The 23,123-nt window shown below is 44.0% G+C and overlaps 1 protein-coding gene across 3 annotated transcripts in view; it reads left to right on the forward strand.

The window, feature by feature from the left end:
- Positions 1 to 23,123, forward strand: part of RFFL (ring finger and FYVE like domain containing E3 ubiquitin protein ligase) — a 79,476-nt gene that overhangs the window by 39,879 nt on the left and 16,474 nt on the right. For 2 of the 3 annotated variants that reach the window (XR_004028943.1, XM_003278372.4), the window contains exons 2-3: positions 14,580 to 14,767; positions 19,354 to 19,764. Coding sequence is in view for 2 of the 3 variants with exons in the window: in XM_003278372.4 (XP_003278420.1) it covers positions 14,588 to 14,767; positions 19,354 to 19,764 (591 nt within the window). In the remaining variant the exon portion in view is untranslated. Of the gene's footprint in view, positions 1 to 14,579; positions 14,768 to 15,807; positions 15,962 to 19,353; positions 19,765 to 23,123 lie in introns of those variants that run through there. The other variant, XM_030807932.1, reaches the window with a different exon arrangement.

A 23,123-nucleotide genomic window follows, 5' to 3' on the forward strand; every position in this document is an offset into this window, starting at 1 on the left:
GCAAATGGGTAAAGCAGCAGCACATCTCAGTGTGGATGGTCTAGTGACTATGTGAAAGCAGTGAGAACAGTATGCCTTTCTGCTATCAGCACAGGTGTCGTTTTTCTTGACTCTATCAAAAGGTGGGAATATGAGGCATTTTGCACTTTGTTGTGAGATAGATGCAAATAGTAAAACCTGAAGATCAGGCTGAACACAGGTGTTCTTGGCAAGGAGAGAATATGGTGAAAATACAAAGGTTTTTGTGACACCAAGAGAACTAGAAATCTCTATTCATTTCTGCTGCTTGGCGTAGATACTGGGTAGATCACATCCTCCTGGCAGGAGCAGAAAACATTTCAGAAAGTCAGCATAATTTTCAGATTGAGATCAAACATCAAACCAAGCTAAAGGTCTGTGGGAGGAAGGGGGTGCTTAGTCTGAATTCATCCTGGATTTATCACCAAATCCTATCTGACTTCAGTGCAGTGCAAGCAATTACACTGCATCAGGTGGAGGCCAGAGGCATACGTTCATTCTTTGAATTTGGCAGAGAAGGGTTGAGGAGCTAAGGGAGAAATTCTAAACTGGCTGGACTGCACGGTTGTGGGGAGTAACAAACTCATTAGCAATGGGGTGGAATTGGGAAGAGATTTAACAGCCTCGGGCTGCAAGGAGGATAAACCACTCTGACCACTTCTGAGAAGTTTTTCAAGGGATTATATAATTAAGAACTGGTGGAAGAACTGTAGTCATTTAATTCTTAGAAGAGTGGTTCAAAAACTAAACTGAACCTGATTAGAGGTATTGGCATACCTAAATTTTTATTTTTTTAAATTTATTTATTCCTAAATTTTTATTTTTTTAATTAATTAATTAATTTATTTATTTATTTTTTGAGATGGAGTCTCGCTCTGTCGCCCAGGCTGAAGTGCAGTGGTGTGATCTTGGCTCACTGCAAGCTCTGCCTCCTTGGTTCACACCATTCTTCTGTCTCAGCCTCCCGAGTAGCTGGGACTACAGGCGCACGCCGCCACTCCTGGCTAATTTTTTGTATTTTTAGTAGAGACGGGGTTTCTCCGTGTGAGCCAGGGTGGTCTTGATCTCCTGACCTCGTGATCCGCCCACTTCGGCCTCCCAAAGTGCTGGGATTACAGGCATGAGCCACCGCGCCCGGCCCCTAAATTTTTAAAAAGCAGATAGATAGAGGAATAGAACTGATAAACGTCTTTTTAAAGCACCTTAATGGGCTAAGTGCAGTGGTTCACGCCTATAATCCCAGCACTGTGGAAGGCCAAGGCGAATGGATTGCTTTAGGTCAGGAGTTCGAGGCCAGCCTGGCCAATGTGGTGAAACCCTGTCTCTACTAAAAATACAAAAATAAGCTGGGCATGGTGGTGGGCACCTGTAATCCCAGCTACTTGGGAGGCTGAGGCATGAGAATCGCTTGAGCCTGGGAGGCAGAGGCTGCGGTGAGCCAAGATCATGCCACTGCATTCCAGCCTGGGTGACAGAGCGAGACTCTGTCTTAAAAAAACAAAACAAAACAAAAAAGCTGGGCATGGTGGCTTGTGCCTGTAGTCTCAGCTACCCAGAAGGCTGAGGTTGGAGGATCACTTGAGCCCAGGAGGCAGAAGTTGCAGTGAGTGAGACCATGCCACTGCACTCCAGTCTGGGCGACAGACGGAGACCCTGTCTCAAAACTAAGTAAAATAAAAAAGTTAAGAACCTTAATGGGCCTTTCTGTGTTAAAACAACAACAACAAAAATAACCTTAAAAAAGTACTTTGTTTACAGCCAATTTCTGTTGAACATCGATTATTTGCTGGGCTCTGGGTTAAATGCTTTGACATGCATTATTTTAATCCTTTCAATTATCTTTTCAATGTAGCAGGTTTTAATTAAAGGAGTTAAATAACACCAGAATTCATTCTATACCATGGTACATTGGCTGCAGTAATTTTTGTGCAGTCCACTTTGGAAAGGTAAATTGCATAATTTTGAGCCTAGACAGAATTCCTGTCCTGAAGTGCCTTCTTTTCCCAGTGCATTGGAGTGCCAGAAACCCCTTCACCTAGTCCCTGCCTTCATTAAAAAAAAAATCCTGGTTACCCATTAGTCAGTCATTGTGATAATATCTTGTGAAAGCAGCTTCTTCAGTAGAAGGTCCAGAAGAGCTTATCTGGTAAATCCTGTTTCCTGCACCAGAGTAGTAGGGGGATCAGAGTCTCTTTATTCTTGATGAGCTTTGTCATCAGTTTCGATGGAAGAAGGATCCTGCTGTAATTAAACTGCAGGTCCATTTATTCTGTTTTCAGCGTTGTTAGAAGACTTTACTCTGCTTTGTTTCCTGATTGACTCACCCTTTGGGGCAGAATGCCTGGGTTGAAATGCAAGCGTAGGTTTCTCTGCTGCAGTGTTCAATCTGTCATCTCTCCTAAACTCCACACTAAGAAGCAGCCATTTAATTGGTCAGACCCCGGGGGTGATATTTTGGCACAGCTCCATTGGTTAGAATTACTTTTCCCTGAACTTGGTAGCAGATGCTGAGGTCCCTCTGCAGATATTTGTCATAGAATAGTTGAAACCAGGGAGTTTCTGAGAACATTTATAACTTGTGATTATTACGTATGTCTTTCAGTTGTTAACAGTTACCGCTTAAGAAACAGAGCTCACTTATTGCTAGTGGGAAGTGAAATCTCTCTCCTTTCCCCCTTATTCATATTATTATTTTAACAGTTTATGCTCCAAGACCCTCTGCTCTCTGGTTTCCTGTATCATTTTGTTATGTTTCTCCTTCCACCTTGCTTGGGCTGTTCAAGTCGGGAACAACAGGCAAAGGTACACCCAGACCTGGGTGCGTCTGGTAGAGGTCGGTTTCTTTGATTTCTAGCGTGTTTTTATTTTACATCTGCATTTGTTGTTTTCATGTTTATTTACATTTGCAGTTCCCATTGCAGCACCATTCCAATCCAAAACAACAGTGAAGGCATTGAAGCCTTCTGTGTCCTTTTAGGATGAGATGGAAGTGACCATCTTATTCCTCTTCCAGGCTCTCCTTTTCTGGTTTTGTCCTTCTGTAATAACAATTTAAACCATTTTTCTTTTCTTTTGTTTTTCAAGTAATCTTAGCAGACAAAGAATTCTCTTCGGTCTTTCGTTCAAGGTATTGCTGTGGTTGTGTGTGTTTAAAATCCTTAATTTACTGATCATCCTGGAATCATAATTGTGCAGTTTCTGTCTCTTTTTTTTCTTTTTTTTGTGAGACAGAGTCTCACTCTGTCAGCCAGGATAGAGTGCAGTGTGCAATCTTGGCTCACCGCAACCTCTGCCTCCCGGGTTCAAGCGATACTTCTCCCTTAGCCTCCTGAGTAGCTGGGACTACAGGCGTGTGCCACCACACCATTAATTTCTGTGTTTTTAGTAGAGATGGGGTTTCACCATGTTGTCTAGGCTGGTCTTGAACTCCTGACCTCAACTGATCCACCTGCCTTGGCCTCCCAGAGTGCTGGGATTGTAGGAGTGAGCCACCATGCCCAGCCATCATTTTAGAATTATAATTTTTAGCTGCATGCAGTAAAAAAAATCCTTTCTCAGCCTTCAGGTCTCATCTCAAGTATCACCCACATGAGGAGTCCTCCCCCATTTACACATACCAGCTCAGTGTGAAGAACCGAAAGGTCACTACCTTTCGGTTTTTCACACACCAGCCCACTATGGCTTGAAGCTAACGAGTGAGAAAAGTAGCACGGCATGAATTGGAGAAGTGGTCAGGGTCTTTAACCACGTAAGAAGTGATTATTTTTATTCTAAAATGCAATAGGAGTCCATTAAAGAACCTTTTTTTTGAAGAGTTTTTAAACATTTTTATGTACAAAGAGTTAACATGATTTCTTTCATTGTGTGGATGCCTTGGATAATCCATCCAAGAAAGATCACTTCTAGGAACAAGCAACATTAAAGAGCTTTAAGTGTGTGTGTTGAGGGGAGGAGGGCAGTGGGTGATGCCTTGTGGAGAAGTAGTTGGATAGAGGCAAGAATTAAAGCTAGGAAACCCGTTAGAGGCTGTTCTTTTACCCAAGAAGCCATTCTAGACTCTGGAAATTCAGTAGAGCACAAAGTGCCTGCCCTCATGGGGTTTCTATTCTAGTTAGGGAAAGCAGTTAATAAGTAAGCAAATAATATCAGCTAATACCAAATGTTATGGTGAAATTAGAAAATGACATTAAAAGGCTGGGCGTGGTAGCTCACACCTGTAATCCCAGAGCTTTGGGAGGCTGAGGCAGGAGGATCCTTAGAGCCCAGGAGTTCGAGATTACAGTGAGCTATGATCAAGCCACTTACACTCCAGCTTGGAGAGAGACCCTATCTCTCTCTCTCTCTCACTCTCACACACACACACACACAAACGACATTAAAGCTGATGTTTGGATAACAAGAAGGAGCTAAGCATAGGAAGTTCTAGGGAGACCAATCCAGGCAGAAGGAACAAACAACAAATCTAAAGGGCCTAAGGAAGGAAATGTGATTAATACATGAAAGATGATGTTTTAGCCCACCAGCAGGGGCAGGGGAGATGAAAGTAGGAATTTATGCATCTTTGATTTAAGAAAAGTATTTTTTATTTTTTTTTTACTTTTTTTTTTTGAGAGAGAGTCTCGCTGTGTCACCCAGGCTGGAGTGCAGTGGCATGATCTCAGCTCACTGCAACCTCTGCCTTCCAGGTTCAAGTGACTCTCCTACCTCAGCCTCCCAAGTAGCTGGGACTACAGGTGCCTGCCACCATGCCTGGCTAATTTTTTATATTTTTAGTAGAGGCGGGGTTTCACCATGTTGGCCAGGATGGTCTTGAACTCCCGACCTCAAGTGATCTGCCCGCCTTGTCCTCCCAAAGTGCTGGGATTACAGGCGTGAGCCACCGCGCCCGGCCAAGAAAGGTATTTAAAGCAACCTGAGGTGTGGTTGGAGAGGGAGGCCCAAGACAGCCTGGACACTCACAACATTTAAGAACAGAGGGAGGGGTAAGAAGCAGCAAAAAGGCTTTGAGGTAGGAGGAAAGCCACGGGTGCAGAGTGCTAGAAGCTAAGAGATGTTTAGAGCGGGAGAGTCACTTGTGTCCAGCATTGCTGAGAGATTAAGATGAGGATAGAGAAGTGTCAATTAGATCTGGCCACTTGGAATTCCTTGGTGACCTTGAAGAGGTTAGGAATGGTGGTTGGCTCAAGCTAGATTGGAGAAGGTTTAAGAGTGAATTAGAGGTTAAGAAAGTGGAGTCGGCCAGGCGCGGTGGCTCACGCCTGTAATCCCAGCACTTTGGGAGGCCGAGGTGGGCAGATCACCTGTGGTCGGGAGTTTGAGACCAGTCTGACCAACATGGAGAAACCCTGTCTCTAGTAAAAATACAAAATTAGCTGGGCATGGAGGTATATGCCTGTGATCCCAGATACTCGGGAGGCTGAGGCAGGAGAATTGCTTGAACCTAGGAGGCAGAGGTTGCAGTGAGCTGAGATCGTGCCATTGCACTCCAGCCTGGGCAACAAGAGTGAAACTCCGCTTCAAAAAAAAAAAAGAAAGTGGAGTCAAATATTTGGAGAAATTTGATTTAGAGGAGATCACAGAAAAAGAGCTTTACTGGGGAGGGGGAGAATGTGGGGTCAAAATGGGGTTTTTTTATTTTTTGGTTATTTTTTACAAATTACAAATATTTGACTAGGCGCTTTAAAAAAATCTGTCATTGGCCAGGCACGGCGGCTCACGCCTATAAGCCCAGCACTTTGGGAGGCGGAGGTGGGCGGATCATGAGGTCGGGAGATCAAGACCATCCTGCCCAACATGGGGAAACCCCGTCTCTACTAAAAATACAAAAATTAGCTGGGTGTGGTGGCGCGTGCCTGTAATCCCAGCTACTCGGGAGGCTGAGGCACGAGAATCGCTTGAACCCAACAGGTGGAGGTTGCAGTGAGCCGAGATTGCGCCACTGCACTCCAGCCTGGCGACAGAGCGAGACTGCGTTTCAAAGAAAAGAAAATAAAAAAATTTGTCATATAGGCTGGGTGCAGGGGCCCAAGTCTGTAATCCCAGCACTTTGGGAGGCTGAGGCGGGCGGATTGCTTGAGCCCAGGAGTTCAAGATCAGCCTGGGCAACTTGAAGAAACCCCATCTAGACAAAAAAATACAAAAAATTAGGTGTGGTGGTGCGCGCCTGTAGTCCCAGCTATTCGGCATGCTGTGGCAGGAGGATCACGTAAGCCTGGGAGGTCCAGGTTACAGTGAGCCATGGTCACATCACTGCACTCCAGCCTGAGCAACAGAGTGAGAGACCCTGTCTCAAAACAAAACACTCATATAAACTTTTAATTCAAATGTAACTAGAGAAGTATATAAATTATAAGTGTACAGTTCAATGAATTTTTACAAAGTCAACATATCTACATAATCAGCATTCAGATTAAGATACAGAATGTTCCCAGAAGCCCCTTGGGCTGCCTTCCATCTGTAATCCTACCTCACAGGATGACCACTATCCTGATTTCGAACACCATAGTTTGCCTATTTTTGAATTTTATGTAAAACGAATCATTTCCCATGTATTTATTTGTGCCTCCTGCTTTTGCTCAACATAAGATTCATCTGTACTATTGCATGTATCAGTTGTTTTTTCTCATTGTTCTGTGAACATATCATAATTCTACCATTGATGGACACTTCAGTTGTTTCCAGCTTGAGGCTATTACAGTAGGGCTTCCATGGATATTCCTGTATACTGTTTGGGTGAATGTATTTCTGTTGGGTATATGCGTGGAAGCAGAATTGCAAAGCCATGGAAAGAGGTGTGTGTGTGTGTGTGTATATGCGTGCGTGCGCACACACACACACACACACAAAATTTCCAAATTGGAGTAATTTACACTTCCACCAGCAATATTAGAGTTTCAGTTGCTCTTTTTTCCTTTTTTTTTTTTTTTTGAGACAGTTTCGCTCTGTCATCCAGGCAGGAATGCAATGGTGCGATCTGGTTTCACCGCAACCTCTGCCTCCTGGATTCAAGCAATTCTCCTGCCTCAGCCTCCTGAGTAGCTAGGATTATAGGCATGTGCCACCATGCCTGGCTAATTTTTTGTATTTTTAGTAGAGACGGGGTTTCACCATGTTGTCTAGGCTGGTCTCGAACTTCCAACCTCAGGTGAGCCATCCGACTTGGCCTCCCAAAGTGCTGGGATTACAGGTGTGAGCCACCACGCCCGGCTGCTCCAGTTGCTCTTTATCCTTATCAATATTTGCTAGTATCTCTTTTCCATTTTAGCCATTCCAGTGGTGGTAACACTTTATGGTCGTAATTTGTACTTCCATTATGACAAAGAAGAGTTTTTAACACCTGGGAGATTCTGGGGCATACCTGTATGATGATAGGAAAGTTCCTGTAGAGATGGAAAGCAAAAGCTCAGAGGTGATGGGCCACAGGGTAGACAGATTGGTTTTTTAAATTAAATCGGGACTACATCTCAAGAGGGTATGCTTCAGGGTCTAAGTGACCGAGGTTCAAAGCTTGGCTTTGCTGTCCTCTAGCTATGACCTTTAACAAGTTACTTAACTTCTCCGAACCTTTTCTTCTCACCTGAAAATGGGAAGAACTAATCTACCTTGCCAGAATTGTGAGGATCACATGAGATAACACTAGGTAAAAGTACCTATCTCAGTGCCTGGCAAATAAGCATTCTTCCAGCAGAGAGTGGCTACTTTCTTCTTTACTTCTCAAAATATGTAATTACTTATCAATTATTTTAGAGAGGCTTAGCCTAAGCCCTATTGATAGACTTTTCACAGAATTTCCTTTCAAAACCATTGCACTTGTCTTTAATTGCTTTTTAATGATAATATACAAGATGAAGCTAAGCCCATTCTGTACTAATGATTCGTAATGTGGGATACTTTTGTTTATGCACTAACAACATAGATAGTTGCTTTTAACCATTCCAGAAATATGTTAGTGACAGTAGATGTACCACCCTCAATAAACTGGACATGATTCTGTAAGGCTTGCTTTCCAGCCCTTTTCTGATTTGCCATGTCAGAAAGGCATTTCTTTAAGGTTTGAGGGCATTTTATTTAGGTATTTTAAAAGGATTTTTGTAAACTTTTATACAATGGGTGCACCATAAGTGTGTTAATTCCAAGATGTAGCTGTCTATGGTTTTGTGTAAAGCCTGTTGTTGTAGAACTACCTTGGTGCACACAGCAGTTAATTAAGATCAGAATAGATTGGATGAGAACCTTGGGAATTTTTTTACTGCTTTAGTTTTTTGAGTGGTTTTGGAGTTACACTGCAAACCAGCATGGCCCTTCTACTCCTCTCTCCCCTTCATGGGAAGACCCATGACAACCACTGATCTGCTTTAAATCATTTGCCTTGGGCAGGTGAACAAGCGGAGAAGTGTTTTAAAACTACTTAGGAATCTAGGACTTAATAGGTAGAAATCACATTATGTACCCTCTTGCCTCTAACTATGACTGTACCAAGCCCACCTGGAATAGGTAATTTATCTTATTCTGTTATTAACACTTATTTTCCTGTTCAGTCGGGCTAAGTCTCCCAAGAAATGCTAGCATACCTATCAAGCTGACAAAATCCTACATGCTAGCTAGCCATTCTTGCCTCATATCACAAGGTTCTTCCACAGGGAATAGTGAATGTTTTTATTCACTACTGGCCCTACATCTCCCATTTTTCTCCCTTTTAGGGAAAGTGAAAGGGGAGATCCTAGTAGGCTTCAAGCAAGCTCTGTAGGACAGCAGTTAGACACTGGTTTTGAGGATTAAATTGCCAAGTCTGTCTTTTAAGAAGAGGGTGAGGGGAGTTTGGGAAGGAATGTTCAAGCCTTGAGTGAAGATCTGATAATTTTCTTTCAAGATCAGAAGGAGGTTTGTAGATAAGAAAGAAAAGTTTTTCAGTTATCACCTTAGGGAGAATTCTTTCTACACCTCACAATTAGTTCCACTTTTAGTCCTTTAATAGCATTATCAAATGCCATGTATGTATATCTATTTAGGGATGAGGAATGAAAAAAATATTCCCAAGAGAAAAGTATTTTAGCTTGTATAGCATTGTTAGTTACAAACTCTTTCCTTCCGCCCTCTGAAATAACCCTGAACGTAGTTGTTATTTAGGGTTAGGGCTTTCCAGTTTGGCAGGAGAGTACTTTTAACTGACCACATTAGGACATGTTTCTTTTTTGGTATTTAAATATCTGTCAGAGTGGCTGGGCATGGTGGCTCATGCCTGTAATTCCAGCACTTTGGAAGGTTGAGGCAGGCATATCACTTGAGGTCAGGAGTTCAAGACCAGCCTGGCCAACATGGTGAAACCTCGTCTCTACTAAAAATACAAAATTAGCCAGGTGTAGTGATGCACACCTGTAGTCCCAGCTACGCAGGAGGCTGAGGCAGGAGAATCGCTTGAACCCTGGAGGTGGAGGTTGCAGTGAGCTGAGATTCTGCCGTTGCACTCTAGCCTGGGTGACAAGAGTGAAACTCCATCTGAAAAAAAAAATTATATATATAAAGAGTAAAATATCTATATATAGATATAGATATCGATATATATGTATCTATCGATATAGATATAGATATATAAAGAGTAAAAGCCAAGTCGGCTGACTTTGGCAAACCTGTTCTGTTAGACTGAGCAGGTCTAAGGTATGTTAACACTGGAGAATATTGCCGCTACCTGATCTTTCCTGTAATAACCACCTTCCCCACATATGTATATTCCTAGCATAAGACTTCATTCTCCACCTAAACTTGGAGACTGTGGGGTAACAGAATGGCAATTTTTTTTTTTTTTTTTTGAGATGGAGTCTCGCTCTGTTGCCCAGGCTGGAGTGCGGTGGTGCAATCTCGGCTCACTGCAACCTCCGCCTCTCAGGTTCAAGTGATTCTCCTGCCTCAGCCTCCTGAGTAGCTGGGACTACAGGCGTGTGCCACCATGCCTGGCTAATTTTTGTATTTTTAGTAGAGACGGGGTTTCACTATGTTAGCCAGGATTGGTCTCACTCTCCTGACCTTGTGATCCACCCACCTCGGCCTCACAAGTGCTGGGATTACAGGCGTGAGCCACCGTGCCCAGCTGCATTTTGTAGTTTCTTTAATGCCATGGTGCATGTTACTTGTTTTCTGTTGTTGAAAATTCCTTCTCTTCCTGACTTTCTGGTAAAGTCCCAGTTACTCCCACAGCATGATAGGATGTGCGGCACCTCATTTGAAAAGTCTTCTCTGGTCACCCCTCTGCCCCTGTAGAGCTGATCATTTCCCTCTGTGTAGCCTCCCAATAATACATGGTGCAAACCTCCGTTAAAGCACTGATCACCCTGAAATTTCAATTTTTGGTTTACATTTCTAGTACCCTGACTAGACCACGAACTCCTTGAGGGTAGGTACTTTACCTTCCTTACCTAGCACTGGAAACAGCAAGGCATTGGTTTCAGTAAAAGTTGCGTGCATCATGAATGAGTAGAGAGTTTAACAGAAGTTAGTGAATTGGCCAGGTGTGGTGGCTCACGCCTGTAATCCCAGCACTTTGGGAGGCCGTGGCAGGCGGATCACCTGAGGTCAGGAGTTCGAGACCAGCCTGGCCAACATGGTGAAACCCCATCTCTACTAAAAATACAAAAATTAGCCAGGCATGGTAGCAGGCACCTGTAATCCCAGCTACTCGGGAGGCTGAGGCAGGAGAATCACTTGAACCTGGGAGGCAGAGGTTGCAGTGAGCTGAGATCATGCCACTGCACTCCAGCCTGGGCGACAGAGGGAGACTCTATCCCAAAAAAAAGTTAGTGAATTGCCTACAACCTTGTCCTCTTTACAGGGGACAAGCCCAGAAAGCCAGATGGTAATTGTTGTGAAATCTGTGGGTTTATTAGGTTTATTTTGTACCTTTGCCTTCCCAGAAAAATTGTAGTTAAAAGCATTGTTATAATGTGGATAACAACAACTAATGTTTATATAGTGCTTTATAGCATACAGACTGTCCAGAGGAGAAAAATGAAGTACAGAAAGTCTATTACTTGTTAGAGGTAGGTAACACAGACCTTAAGTAGTAGAGCAGGACTTAGGACTGAGGCCTTCTTATTCCAGATTCTGTATTCTTTTTATTATTACATACTGTCTCAGATTTGTCTGTCAACATGTGATTTAAAGAATTACAAAATTTGGCTGGGCATGGTGGCTCACACCTGTAACGCCAGCATTTTGGGAGGCCGAGGCAGGTGGATCACTTGAGGTCAGGAGTTTGAGACCAGCCTGGGCAATATGACAAAACCCAGTGTTACTAAAAATACAAAAATTGGCCGGGCATGGTGGCTCATGCCTGTAATCCCAGCACTTTGGGAGGCTGAGGCGGGTGGATCATGAGGTCAGGAGATTGAGACCATCCTGGCTAACACGGTGAAACCCCGTCTCTATTAAAAATACAAAAAATTAGCCAGGTGTGGTGGTGGGCGCCTGTAGTCCCAGCTACTTGGGAGGCTGAGGCAGGAGAATGGTGTGAACCCTGCAGGCGGAGCTTGCAGTGAGCTGAGATCATGCCACTGCAGTCCAGCCTGGGCAACAGGGCAAGACTCCGTCTCAAAAAAAAAAAAAAAGCAAAAATTAGCTGGGCATGATGACAGATGCCTGTAATCCCAGCTACTCAGGAAGCTGAGTCAGGAGAATCACTTAAACCTGGGAGGCGGCGGTTTCAGTGAGCCGAGATCATGCCACTCCACTCCAGCGTGGGTGACAGTGAGACCCCTGTCTCAAAAAAAAAAAAAAAATTACAAAATATCTATTTCGGAGGGCTATTCCTCCTTTGTTGTCCCCATTTCTCTTGGCAGCAAAGAACTCATTTACTTTATCATACACACACTCTGTGAAGAACTCTTTACTTCATTATTCCATGTGAACTGTTAATTGCAAGTAAAGGCAGATTACTTGCAATTCTTATTCTAGGAGCTTAAGTTCCTGGGAGCTAAGTTCCTCTTCTGGGAACTTAGAACCCTCAGACAGGTTATATCGAGTCAGAGAGAAATGTTTCTGATGTGCTGAAGATTGAACAAATGTGTGATTAGTTAAGACTTAGATATTGTATATGATTAATTCATTTGCTAGTTCTTGTTGAGCTACCTGTCTAACTGGGCACTGTTAGACTATCACAATCCCTGTTGTCGTGGGGGTCACAGGCAAGTTGGGGAGACAGGTGTTAATCAGGGACCCCTGCAAGGGAGTGAATTATATCACAGGTGCAGTGGAGGCAGTGTTGGAAAGCTAAAAAGGACCTAGAGAAGTGAAGAGGCCTGAGGTTATGAGCTATTTGACCTAGGAAGTTACTTCCCCTTGCTGGCTCTCATTCTTTTTTCCTCTATAAAATGACCCAGGTTGAATCAGTTGGCTTCTTAGTTCCTTCCAGCTTATGAAAGTGCCCTTGTTAAAACAATGAGTCAGGAGACAGCAGAGCATTCTATTGTGTGAACTGATTATCGAATAATAACACTAAATGTTTCATTTATTGTCTCTGTAAGCAAAGAGTTCAGGCTCAAAGTGTCTACATGGGCTGCTTTAGTCTACTGAGGAAAACATACTCATATCTCACATCAATGCTTGGCATTTGAGTGGGCCCTCTTACAATTGTTAGGTTATTCTGACATTTGAGGGATTGGATCCGGATCCTCTTTGTTTTGTGATCGTAAAAATCATCAGCCCTTTGTCCCCAGTACCTGCATTTGATATGTACAATAGGAGTAATAAACCAACACTTTTTTTTTTTTTGAGACAAGGTCTCACTTTGTCACCCAGGCTGGAGTGTAGTGGGTGCAGTGGCACAATCTCGGCTCGCTGCCACCTCCGCCTCTCAGGCTTAAGTGATCCTCTCACCTCAGGGTCCTGAGTTGCTGGATTACAGGTGTGTGCCACCACACCTGGCTGTTTTTGTATTTTTTTTGTACAGATGGGATTTTGCCATGTTGGCCAGACTGGTCTTGAACTCCTGAGCTCAAGCGATCTTCCCACCTTGGCTTCCCAAAGTGCTGGGATTATAGGCCTGAGCCACCACACCTGGCCAACACTTCTTTTATTTTTTTTTTTTTTGAGATGGAGTTTTGCTCTTGTCACCCAGGCTGGAGTGCAATGGCACGATCTCCCGTCACTGCAACCTCTGCCTCCTGAGTTCAAGCAATTCTCCAGCCTCGGCCTCCCAAGTAGCTGGGATTACAGGCGCCTGCCACCCCGCCCAGCTAATTTTTGTATTTTTAGTAGAGACAGGGTTTTGCCATGTTGGCCAGGCTGCTGTCGAACTCCTGACCTCAGATGATCCACCCGCTTTGACCTCCCAAAGTGCTGGGATTACAGGAGTGAGCCACGGCAACTGGCCCAACACTTTTTTTTTGTTTTTTGAGACGGAGTTTCACTCTTGTTGCCCAGGCTAGAGTGCAGTGGCGCGATCTGGGGTCACCACAACCTCCGCTTCCTGGGTTCAAGCCATTCTTCTGCCTCAGCCTTCCGAGTAGCTGGGATTTCAGGCATGCATCACCACACCCAGCTAATTTTGTATTTTTAGTAGAGATGGAGTTTCTCCATGTTGGTCAGGCTGGTCTCGAACTCCCGACCTCAGGTGATCCATCACCTCAGTCTCCCAAAGTGCTGGGATTACAGGCGTGAGCCACTGCGCCTGGCTCCGAACACTTCTTAATAAACCTACAGAGGCTCTGATTCAGTAAGGAAGCAAATATTTGTTGAGCTTCTTCTACGTGGACAACAGTGCTAGGGAATAGTACTGTACATAATGAATAAATATCCCCTGCCCTGGAGGAATTTATGGCTTAGTAGTAGAAAATAAAGAGCAAGATATACCTGTGCAAGAAAGTATAATAGGTGCTGTGATAGAAGTTTATCTAGGATTGGGGGTACAAATGTAAGAGTAGTTTTACTGGCTGGCAGGAGGGGAAATCAATGAATGGACAACATAGTATAGGGAAAAGGATGTTAGGTTTGGAGTCAGAAAACCTGGGTTTGTAGAATCTCAACTCTGTATATTAGCTTTCTATATATCAGCTATATATTTGATTTCTTTGAGTCTGGGTTGCATCATTTATATAAAGCAATGAACAATAGTCTTCCCCGGCTCAGCGCCATGGCTCACGCCTTAATCCCAGCACTTTGGGAGGCTGAAGTGGGCCGATCACAAGGTCAGGAGTTCGAGACTAGCCTGGCCAATGTGGTGAAATCCCGTCTCTACTAAAAATACAAAAAAGTTAGCCGGGCGTGGTGGCAGGCACCTGTAATCCCAGATACTCGGGAGGCTGAGGCTGGAGAATCGCTTGAACCCAGGTGGCGGAGGTTGCGGTGAGCTGAGATCATGCCACTGCACCCCAGCCTGGGCAACAAGAGCAAAACTCCATCTCAAAAAGAAGAAAAAAAAAAAAGAAATCTGTGATCCTTGAAAACACATCTCCCCTCGACCTTGGTGGCATGTGTGCATTGAGTATCACTGCTCACCTGTGCTCTCGGACATCAAAAGGACAGTAGAGGTGTGTCTTAACTCCGACCTTTTCCCCTTTCGTCCCTTGCACCAGATTTTATCATGTGGGCAACCTGCTGCAACTGGTTCTGCCTGGACGGACAGCCTGAGGAGGTCCCACCACCCCAGGGAGCCAGGATGCAGGCCTATTCCAACCCTGGGTACAGCTCCTTCCCTTCCCCAACAGGCTTGGAACCAAGCTGCAAGTCCTGTGGGGCTCACTTTGCAAACACGGCCAGGAAGGTGAGTGCTGACTTCTTGGCCTGCTCTGCCACTGCAGCCTATGGACCATGGGCAAGCGCCGCTGACCCCTCTGAATGCCTGCAACCTTGCCTTTTCCTGTGTGATGCTGGTGACCCAGACCTGTCCCTTTCACAAAAATGTTCAAGAAGAACTAACCGAGTAAAAGCAAAAGCAAAGCATGTCAGCATAGATTTGGAGTCAGTAGACCTAAATTCGGTTATCAGCTTTGCTACTTACTAGCTATATGATTTAACCTCTCTTGAGATTCAGTTTCCCTGTTATAAAATGGGGATGATTGTAGTCCTCATCTTTCAGGGTTGTGGGAATAAAGTGAGACAAGAAAGCCATGAAAGGTGCCTAGCACGATGCTTAGAATGTCGTAGGCACTTGATGTTATTTCCTTCATTAGCCACCATCACAAAAGGCCTGATTGCAGATTAACTTGTTCTTTTTATCAAAAACAATGTTAAGGATGCCTCAGGTACATTAAGACCATAACAAAGACTGGAGCTTATATACTGTAGCAGATTTCATTTGAAATGCTTGGGAGCCATGCTTCCCAAATGAGTGAACTGGAAATAAAATTACTGGCTAGATAATGGTGTCTAGGTGTGCACCCTCCCTCTTGCAGAGGCAGTGAGTTATCTGTGATCAAGCATGACTAGGGCAGAAGGTAAACCCTCATCTGGATGAAGAACTCCTGCATTCTGCATTTTTCTGCAGAATGAGAGGTTTGCAGCTCATAATAAGTGATAGGATATGATGTTAAAATGGTGATCATGGGAAATTTGAGAGGAAATTATACTTTTAAACCATCTGCTATGTGCAAAGGACTGTTTAAGGAATTTAAATTTTTTTATTTCATTTAATCCTCACAATAGCTATGATATAGGTTTTAGAATCTCCCAAATCCCATTTTACATATGAGAAACTAGGGCTCAGGGTTTAAAATTTAAGAAGAACATTGAATGTGTTAAATTCCTGACAAATAGCATGGGAGATATTAAAATACTCATTCTTTTCCCTTGACTTCAGTAGTGCTCAAGATCACATAGTTATTAAATGACAGAGCCGGGATTCAAACCCAGGTCCTTGATTCCAAAGCCCCCTCCTAGAAGACATTCGGCATGTCGAGTAGAAGATGACAGTTACAGGCCTGGGTGCCTAGAGAAGCATGGCAATGATTAAAATAAGGTGCTTTTTTTCTTATTTATTGGAAAATGAATTACTGAATATCTACTGTGTATCAGGAATTGCCTGGGCTAGGGAGGCAGAGATGAAGAAGGCCATTGCTGCTTAACAGGGAGCTTGCAGTTGGACAGGGAGGTGAGGACAGTGCACACCATACGATATGACAAAAGAAAAGTGTGTGTAACAAGAAGAGCTTCTGTGAGGGGAAGAAAAATTCCAGTTTGGATGGTAAAAGATCGTTATTGGTACAATATTTTCTTGCTGCAATATTTTCTTGCTACAAAAGTATGAATTAATTTTGTGCAATTTACAGTGAATTTTGTGAATATTAAGGGTGTTTTCATCTATGAGAATTTTTCATTTGTAATTTCATGCTTAAGTGGATCAGCGTGCTTATCTTGAGGGTTTGGCATTTAACAGCCAGGGGCTTTCAAAATGTCTTTTTCTAGAGGTGCTTGAATTGAAATGATTACATGGATCCTACTGTCTTTTTCTTTTCCTTTTTTCTTCATTATGATCAGTATTTTCTGAATGCTTATTGGGTGCAAAGCACAGATAACATTCAGGACTTTATAGACAGAATATAAGTAAGATGTGACCCTTGCATTCCCTGAGTTTTCAGTCCTAAAGAGAAATGGCAGGCTGTACTTTTGCCACAAGCCAAATACCCCATCTCTATTGGTAATAGCTCCCTGTGGTTTAGCAGCGACCCTGACAGTTTTGGAGGGAGTCTGGCACCCAGCCTCTTTAGTTGGACCAGTTGGAGGACGAGGTTACGCTTGGAGCCATGGAAGTGATATTCAGATCTCAGAGTGTTAAGAGAGGACTGGGTCTTAGGTGCTGGTAAGGCGAAAGAAAAAGGTAACTGTGTTACCTTTTCTGGAGCACCCACCTTGTGCTAGGGTTTTATATACATTCACTCATGTAATATTTCCCATATTCCAGGGAATAGGGGTGGGAGGGAGTAGGAGCAAGGGAAGGGCAGTTGGCAAACAGGAGCCAGCAGAGCCCTACACACGGCATCCTTGAAGGGTAGTGCCGGCCTGAGGCGCCGCTGCCAGTTCTGTGATGCTGGATATCTCAGTGCACTCTGGGCATTTGTGCAGACATGGTGGTTGCCTCCACTAATTCATCTTTCCTGCTACCTGGTTACTCAGTTGTTCTGAACCATTCGGTAGAATTTATACATAAGCGTGTCCTTTGCTCATTCTGCCTGCATTTGTTGACAGCCCTTTTTTCCTTTCTTCTTGTTCTCTCCTGCCACTGCAAACTGGGGTTTTAGCCTCAAGCCCTATCCTGTTCCTGTAGGGTGTGTTTCAGATGCCAGCTTATTTCAGAGTCCCCTGTGAGCCAGCGGGTGCATAGAAGCTAGGCTGTTGTCTGCATTCTGATCTTGCATCCAACAAGCCACACACATTTGAAAAAACAGAGAGTTGTTTGGATCTGGCTGATTGAGCAACGCAGGCTTTATAATTGTGTCAAGCTAGGTCTTGTCCAACTGCATTGACTTAAGTAATATTCCATGTCAGGCCCACAGGTTTGTGGCATTGAAGCCTCTTTGGTTCAGTCTCAGTCATCCTAAACAGACTTCATTTCCCAATAGAAAAGCTTTAGATGTGAATGAACCCCAAATACCCAAAACATCAATTTTCTGCCTGCATGGCTACTGGTCCCAGAACCGTTACAATGCTAGTGCAGCCATGCATCCTTTTAAGTCTGTCTCTGAACAGTATTGTTTGGTTATAACTGTGTGGAGGATTAGGGAGCTTGATATATGTCCCTTTGCAATGCCTTCTAAGTCTTAATAGCCAAAACTGGGTGGTAAATATTATTTCCTTTTCCCTTTACTATGTGAATGATACTTAGACAAAACTTATATAACTATCTTAACTGTGCATACATTTACTTCAGCCCAGTGTGTCTGTGATCTTGACTATGAGAATCTTGTCTCTTGAGCTTTCTTTTTTAGCTTGAACAGCTTTCTATATTTCGAAAAGATGGACAAGAAATATTTAAGTTACTACTTAAGTCAACACAGGATGAAAAATTTTTAACTTCTTTAAAGGATTAGTGAGGGTGCCCTCGAGGCCAATCCCAGTGTGCTCAGGAATTACCTCTCTTGTTGGGGGTGTGACATGCTCTTGGCCAGAACAGAGCTCAGCTAGATGTCACTGTGCTCGCTCAGCCTGTGGGGTGAGAGGCCAAGGATTGCTTCCTGTGGGCTGAGTAAGCCTTCTTGTGTTGTCAGCGACTGCCAGAGTAGCTGCTGCCAGGCAGTACCAGCTTGCCCATCAGGCGCTCTTGTTGCCTAACTGAGACACTCTGTGCTTTCAGGAACGAGAGTACCCTGATGTCCAGACGGCTTCCCGTCACTGTCTAAATATTTGTCTTGGATATGGTCGTAAGCACCACTGGGTTCCCAGCACTCTGAGTGGGCCTTCCTGGAGTGGGGATCCTGTGTCGATGGGGCAGTGGGTGGGGAATTTGGAGATGGGAAGCCAGGCCCTTGACTCAGAACTGCTCTGTGCTTGAATGGAACTGAGCTATGCAGTATGGCCTGGTGGAAAGAATGTGATCATGGGCATTAGCCTCTGACAGACCTTGAGTGTGAATACTCGCTCTCCTGTTTATTGCCTGACCTTGAATATAATAGTTGATCTCCCTAAGCCTCTGTTGCTTTGTCTGTGAATCAGGGAAGAACACTAATACCTACTTTGCAATGTCGCTTTGAGAATTAAATGATAAGCTAGCATATAGAAGCACCTCAATAAATTAATATTAATTGTAACAACCACCACCACCATAATCTTCATGCAGAAATAATTATAGTTTAGGATTTGAATCCTGGCTCTCACCATTAGCTAATATTTCCTAGCTATAATAAAACAGCTTACACTTGTTGAGGACTCATTTTGTGTTAGATATGCTAAATGGGTTCTCTCTTAATCTTCACAACAACCCCATGAGGTAGATACTGTTATCACCCCCATTTTACAGATGTGGAAACTGAGCACCAGAGGCTAAATTACACACCCAAGGTGACACTGCAAGAAATAAGGGAGGGAGGCTTAATAAAAATGCAGAGCTTTTTGATTCTAAAGCTGGCAGTCTTAATACCTCAGGTGCTTCATGAGTAAATAAAGTAAGCCTCAGATTAAATAATAAATGTGAAGTGTCCTGTACATGGATATACACAATACACACTGGAGGTCTGCCCCCTGAGTGGCTTTTAATCTAAAATCTGAAAGTGGCTTGCACCCTTAGATATGTGAGAGAGCTTAGTAAGAGTGACTGGAGGAGATCCTGCTGGGCCTGGCAGCTCTGAAGCTCCCATCTCACTCTCTGTCTTGTTCTCTCAATCTGGTATGGTTTCCTGTGTCTCTTGCTCTAAGCAGCAGACCTGCTTGGACTGTAAGAAAAATTTCTGCATGACCTGTTCGAGCCAATTGGGGAATGGGCCCCGCCTCTGCCTTCTCTGCCAACGGTTTCGAGCTACGGCCTTTCAGCGAGAGGAGCTCATGAAGATGAAGGTGAAGGACTTGAGGGACTATCTCAGCCTCCATGACATCTCTACCGAAATGTGCCGGGAGAAAGAAGAGCTGGTGCTCTTGGTCCTTGGCCAGCAGCCTATAATCTCCCAGGAAGACAGGACTCGTGCCTCCACCTTGTCCCCAGACTTTCCTGAGCAGCAGGCCTTCCTGACCCAGCCTCAGTCCAGCATGGTTCCACCTACCTCACCCAACCTCCCCTCTTCATCTGCACAAGCCACCTCTGTTCCCCCAGCCCAGGTTCAGGAGAATCAGCAGGTAAGGGCCCATTTGTAGTCTCTGCCAGTCTGTGCCAGTTTGAGGGCTCATTTTTATTTTCCTCTCCTGCCTGTGTTGTGAGAATGGGGTATAAGGCTAAGTGTCTTGATTATGTGAAGCCTTTCTGACTACTGGTGCACCAAGTGTTTTCTGGGTATCAGACTCATGTTTTGGCTTTCTTCAGAGATGATATGCATAGTACCAAATTTTTTTGTTTGTTTTTTGTTTTTAATACACACATATCCTAGTTAGACATTTTTTAAAGTTCATCATTCCAGAAATATTTTGAGAAAAGTAACCATTAAGCCATCAAATTTAGTTCTGTTCCAATTTGTCTTTCAACTTAACTCCTTTGTTGCAGTCTTCATTGGCTGGATTGGAAACTGATTTCCTTAGTAACCATCACAAGGAATATAGGAAAGCAAAGGGCTATATGGAGGCAAGGGAGGGTGGGGAAACAGACAAAGACACTGCCCCTCTTACCAGTCACTGGCTGGAAGCAGGAGTAGTTGGCACGCTGTATTTGTATGCTGCTTCTTCATTATCCTGGGGGGCTTGGAAGTGGTAAGCTAAAAGCAGCACATCAACTGAATCATGACCCAGGCCTGGGGAGTATAGAAATGAGTAACATACTGTCTCTGTCCTCAAAAAGCCCCCAGAAGAGGGAAGGTAGACAGGTAGACCAACTAACTACTGGATTAGAGTGAGGCCAGTGGACATAACTGTTGTATAAGAAGTGATGATGTTGCACAAGTGCCTTAAGTGACTCTGTTATTTATAGCAGTGGCCCCTAACCTTTTTGGCACCAAGGACTGGTTTTGTAGAAGACAATTTTTCCACAGACTGGGGTGCATTGGTTTTGGGATGAAACTATTCCACCCAGATCATCAGGCATTAGTTAGATTTTCATAAGGAGCATGCATCCTAGATCCCTCGCATGCGCAGTTCACAACAGAGTTCACACTCCTGTGAGAATCTCATGCCACCGCTGATCTGACAGGAGGCGAAGCTCAGGCAGTAATGCTCACTTGCCAGCTACTCACCTCCTGCTGTGCATCCGGGTTCCTAACAAGCCATGGACCAGTACCAGTCTGTGGCCCAGGGGTTGGGGACCCTTGATCTATAGCGCTTGGGCAATATGGGGGAATTAGGAACTACAAGATCCAACTTCCACATCCACTTTTGTCACTGACTTCTTGGTCCCCTGGGGCAAGTGTTGAGCCTCCAACAATGAAATGGGGTTAGTAATCACAGATCACTTTTGATCTTGCCAGGATGTTGAGAGACCTGAATGCGTGATACCATGTCTAAAAGAGCTCTGAGTTACTTAGAGCTGGTATAATGCTAGTGCTGTTTGTTCCCACACATGATGTGGATGGCTGCTGCCACTTGTTTATGATCACCTCCTTTGCCAGGACTGGGCCCCTGATTCAGCTCTTGACAACCACTGAGGCATAAAGGCCAATGTGATAGCATAATTTAACTGTAGTAAAATCATTTAACTCCCTTTTTGGCCTGAACATGTTTTTCTCCGCAGCTGGACTTTAACTCTTTCCTAAACTCTGACTCTTGGTCTGCTAGACAGATTTTAACTCCTGCTCTACATTCTTCCCTTTGCTTGTGTGTGTGTGTGTGTGTGTGTGTTTCACTCTATGTATAAGGAGCCAGGAGAAGAACTTGAGGAATTCTTTTTCTGTAAAGAACTTTGGCTGGGCGTGGTGGTTCATGCCTGTAATCCCAGCACTTTGGGAGGCTAAGGCAGATCATTTGAGCCCAGGAATGTGAGACTAGCTTGGCAACATGGCAAAACCCTGTCTCTACAAAAAATACAAAAATTAACTGGGCGTGGTGGTGGGCACCTGTAGCTACTCAAGAGGCTGAGGTGGGAGGATCATTTAAGCCTGGGAGGTCGAGGCTGCAGTGAACCATGATCATGCCACCACACTCCAGCCTGGGCAACAGATGAGATGCTGTCTCAGAAAACAAAAACAAAAAACCAACCAAACCTTCAGGTAGATTTTTCAATAAAAGATTGTAAGCTTCCTGTCATTAACCAGAAATTTCCAGATTGCACCTAAAGGTCACCCTACATACAAGATCTAAGTGGATACTTTTCCTCTGAGATTTTCAAGAGACCTTAATGTCGCTTACATACCCTGTTGTGGTGAGAGCTGCACTTTGCAAGCAGGAAAAACAGGCACGGAAGAATTAAGTAACTTACGCAGTGCTGTCTGACAAGTTCACAAGTGAGCTGCACCTAGAATGTAAATTTCCTTATAATACTTGCTCAACCAGAGTTCTTTCACGTTTAGTGTCCTAGCAATCAATAGTTGCTAGGCAAGGAAGTGTATACAATAAGCACAACTGTGGACAGGTACTAGTTTTGGATTTTTATTTAGCCAGTGGGCAAACTGGAAAGACAAGTGCATGCTTTGCAGCATGAGGTCGTTTCTCTTTCTAGGAAACAGGACATCTGAAAGATGTCTACTTAGGAACATGTTAGGCTCTGAAGGATTCCAGGCTAATTCCAAGGTGACACTACCTGAGAGACCAGTGAGGATCTAGAGTAAGCTAAGAGAAAACGTTGTTGATGAAGACATTGATTTGGATCCATCCCCATATATGGGTACTATGCATTTGATCTTGCCTTCACTTGGCATTTTGTTATTTCTACTTTTCATTTCCATTGCAGTTGGTTGCCTCTTCTTGATTAGCTCCATATTATGCATCCTAATGTGGGGTGAGTGGCTGGGGTCGGTGGGTGACTTTGGTTTCCCAGATTCTCCCTTCACTGGCATCCCCAGAATCTGGTGGAAAAGGCCTGTGAGCTCAGGCACCTCTTTGCTCTGAGCTCACAGCAGGCCCTTTGCCTGCAGGGAGCAGTGGGCGAAGAGGATCTACTTAAGGGGTTTGTGGCTTAAATGGTGATGGAATTAGGAGGCTCACAGTTCTGCCTACTCTTTGGCCAAACTTCCTAAAGGAGTACTCAGGAGGAACATTTTGAGAAGTGAGAATTCAAAGCATAATGAAATTCCATAAGCATAGGCAGTGTTTTATATAGTGTTAGGCTAATAGATTCTTAGATACATTAAAATGCTCTTTGACTAGGTCTGGACATAGCACTTAATAATAGTATGCTCAACATGGGGAGCACATTTCCAGAATGTGAGAGTAGTTACTAGGCAGAAAAGAAAGAGACTAGGGTGGTGATGGTCTGGAAACTTTGTCCCATCAGTGTCAGATAAGGAAGCCAGGGAGATTTAGTGTGAAGGAGGGGAAAACATGGTATAAACAGTTTGGGGAAAAAAAAAAAAAAACAAAAAACCAGTAGACTATGGTCTGAGGAGCAGAACCAGGGA

The sequence above is a fragment of the Nomascus leucogenys genome, unplaced genomic scaffold (genome assembly GCF_006542625.1).
Source record: "Nomascus leucogenys isolate Asia unplaced genomic scaffold, Asia_NLE_v1 Super-Scaffold_249, whole genome shotgun sequence".
In the NCBI taxonomy this organism is placed as follows: domain Eukaryota; kingdom Metazoa; phylum Chordata; class Mammalia; order Primates; family Hylobatidae; genus Nomascus; species Nomascus leucogenys.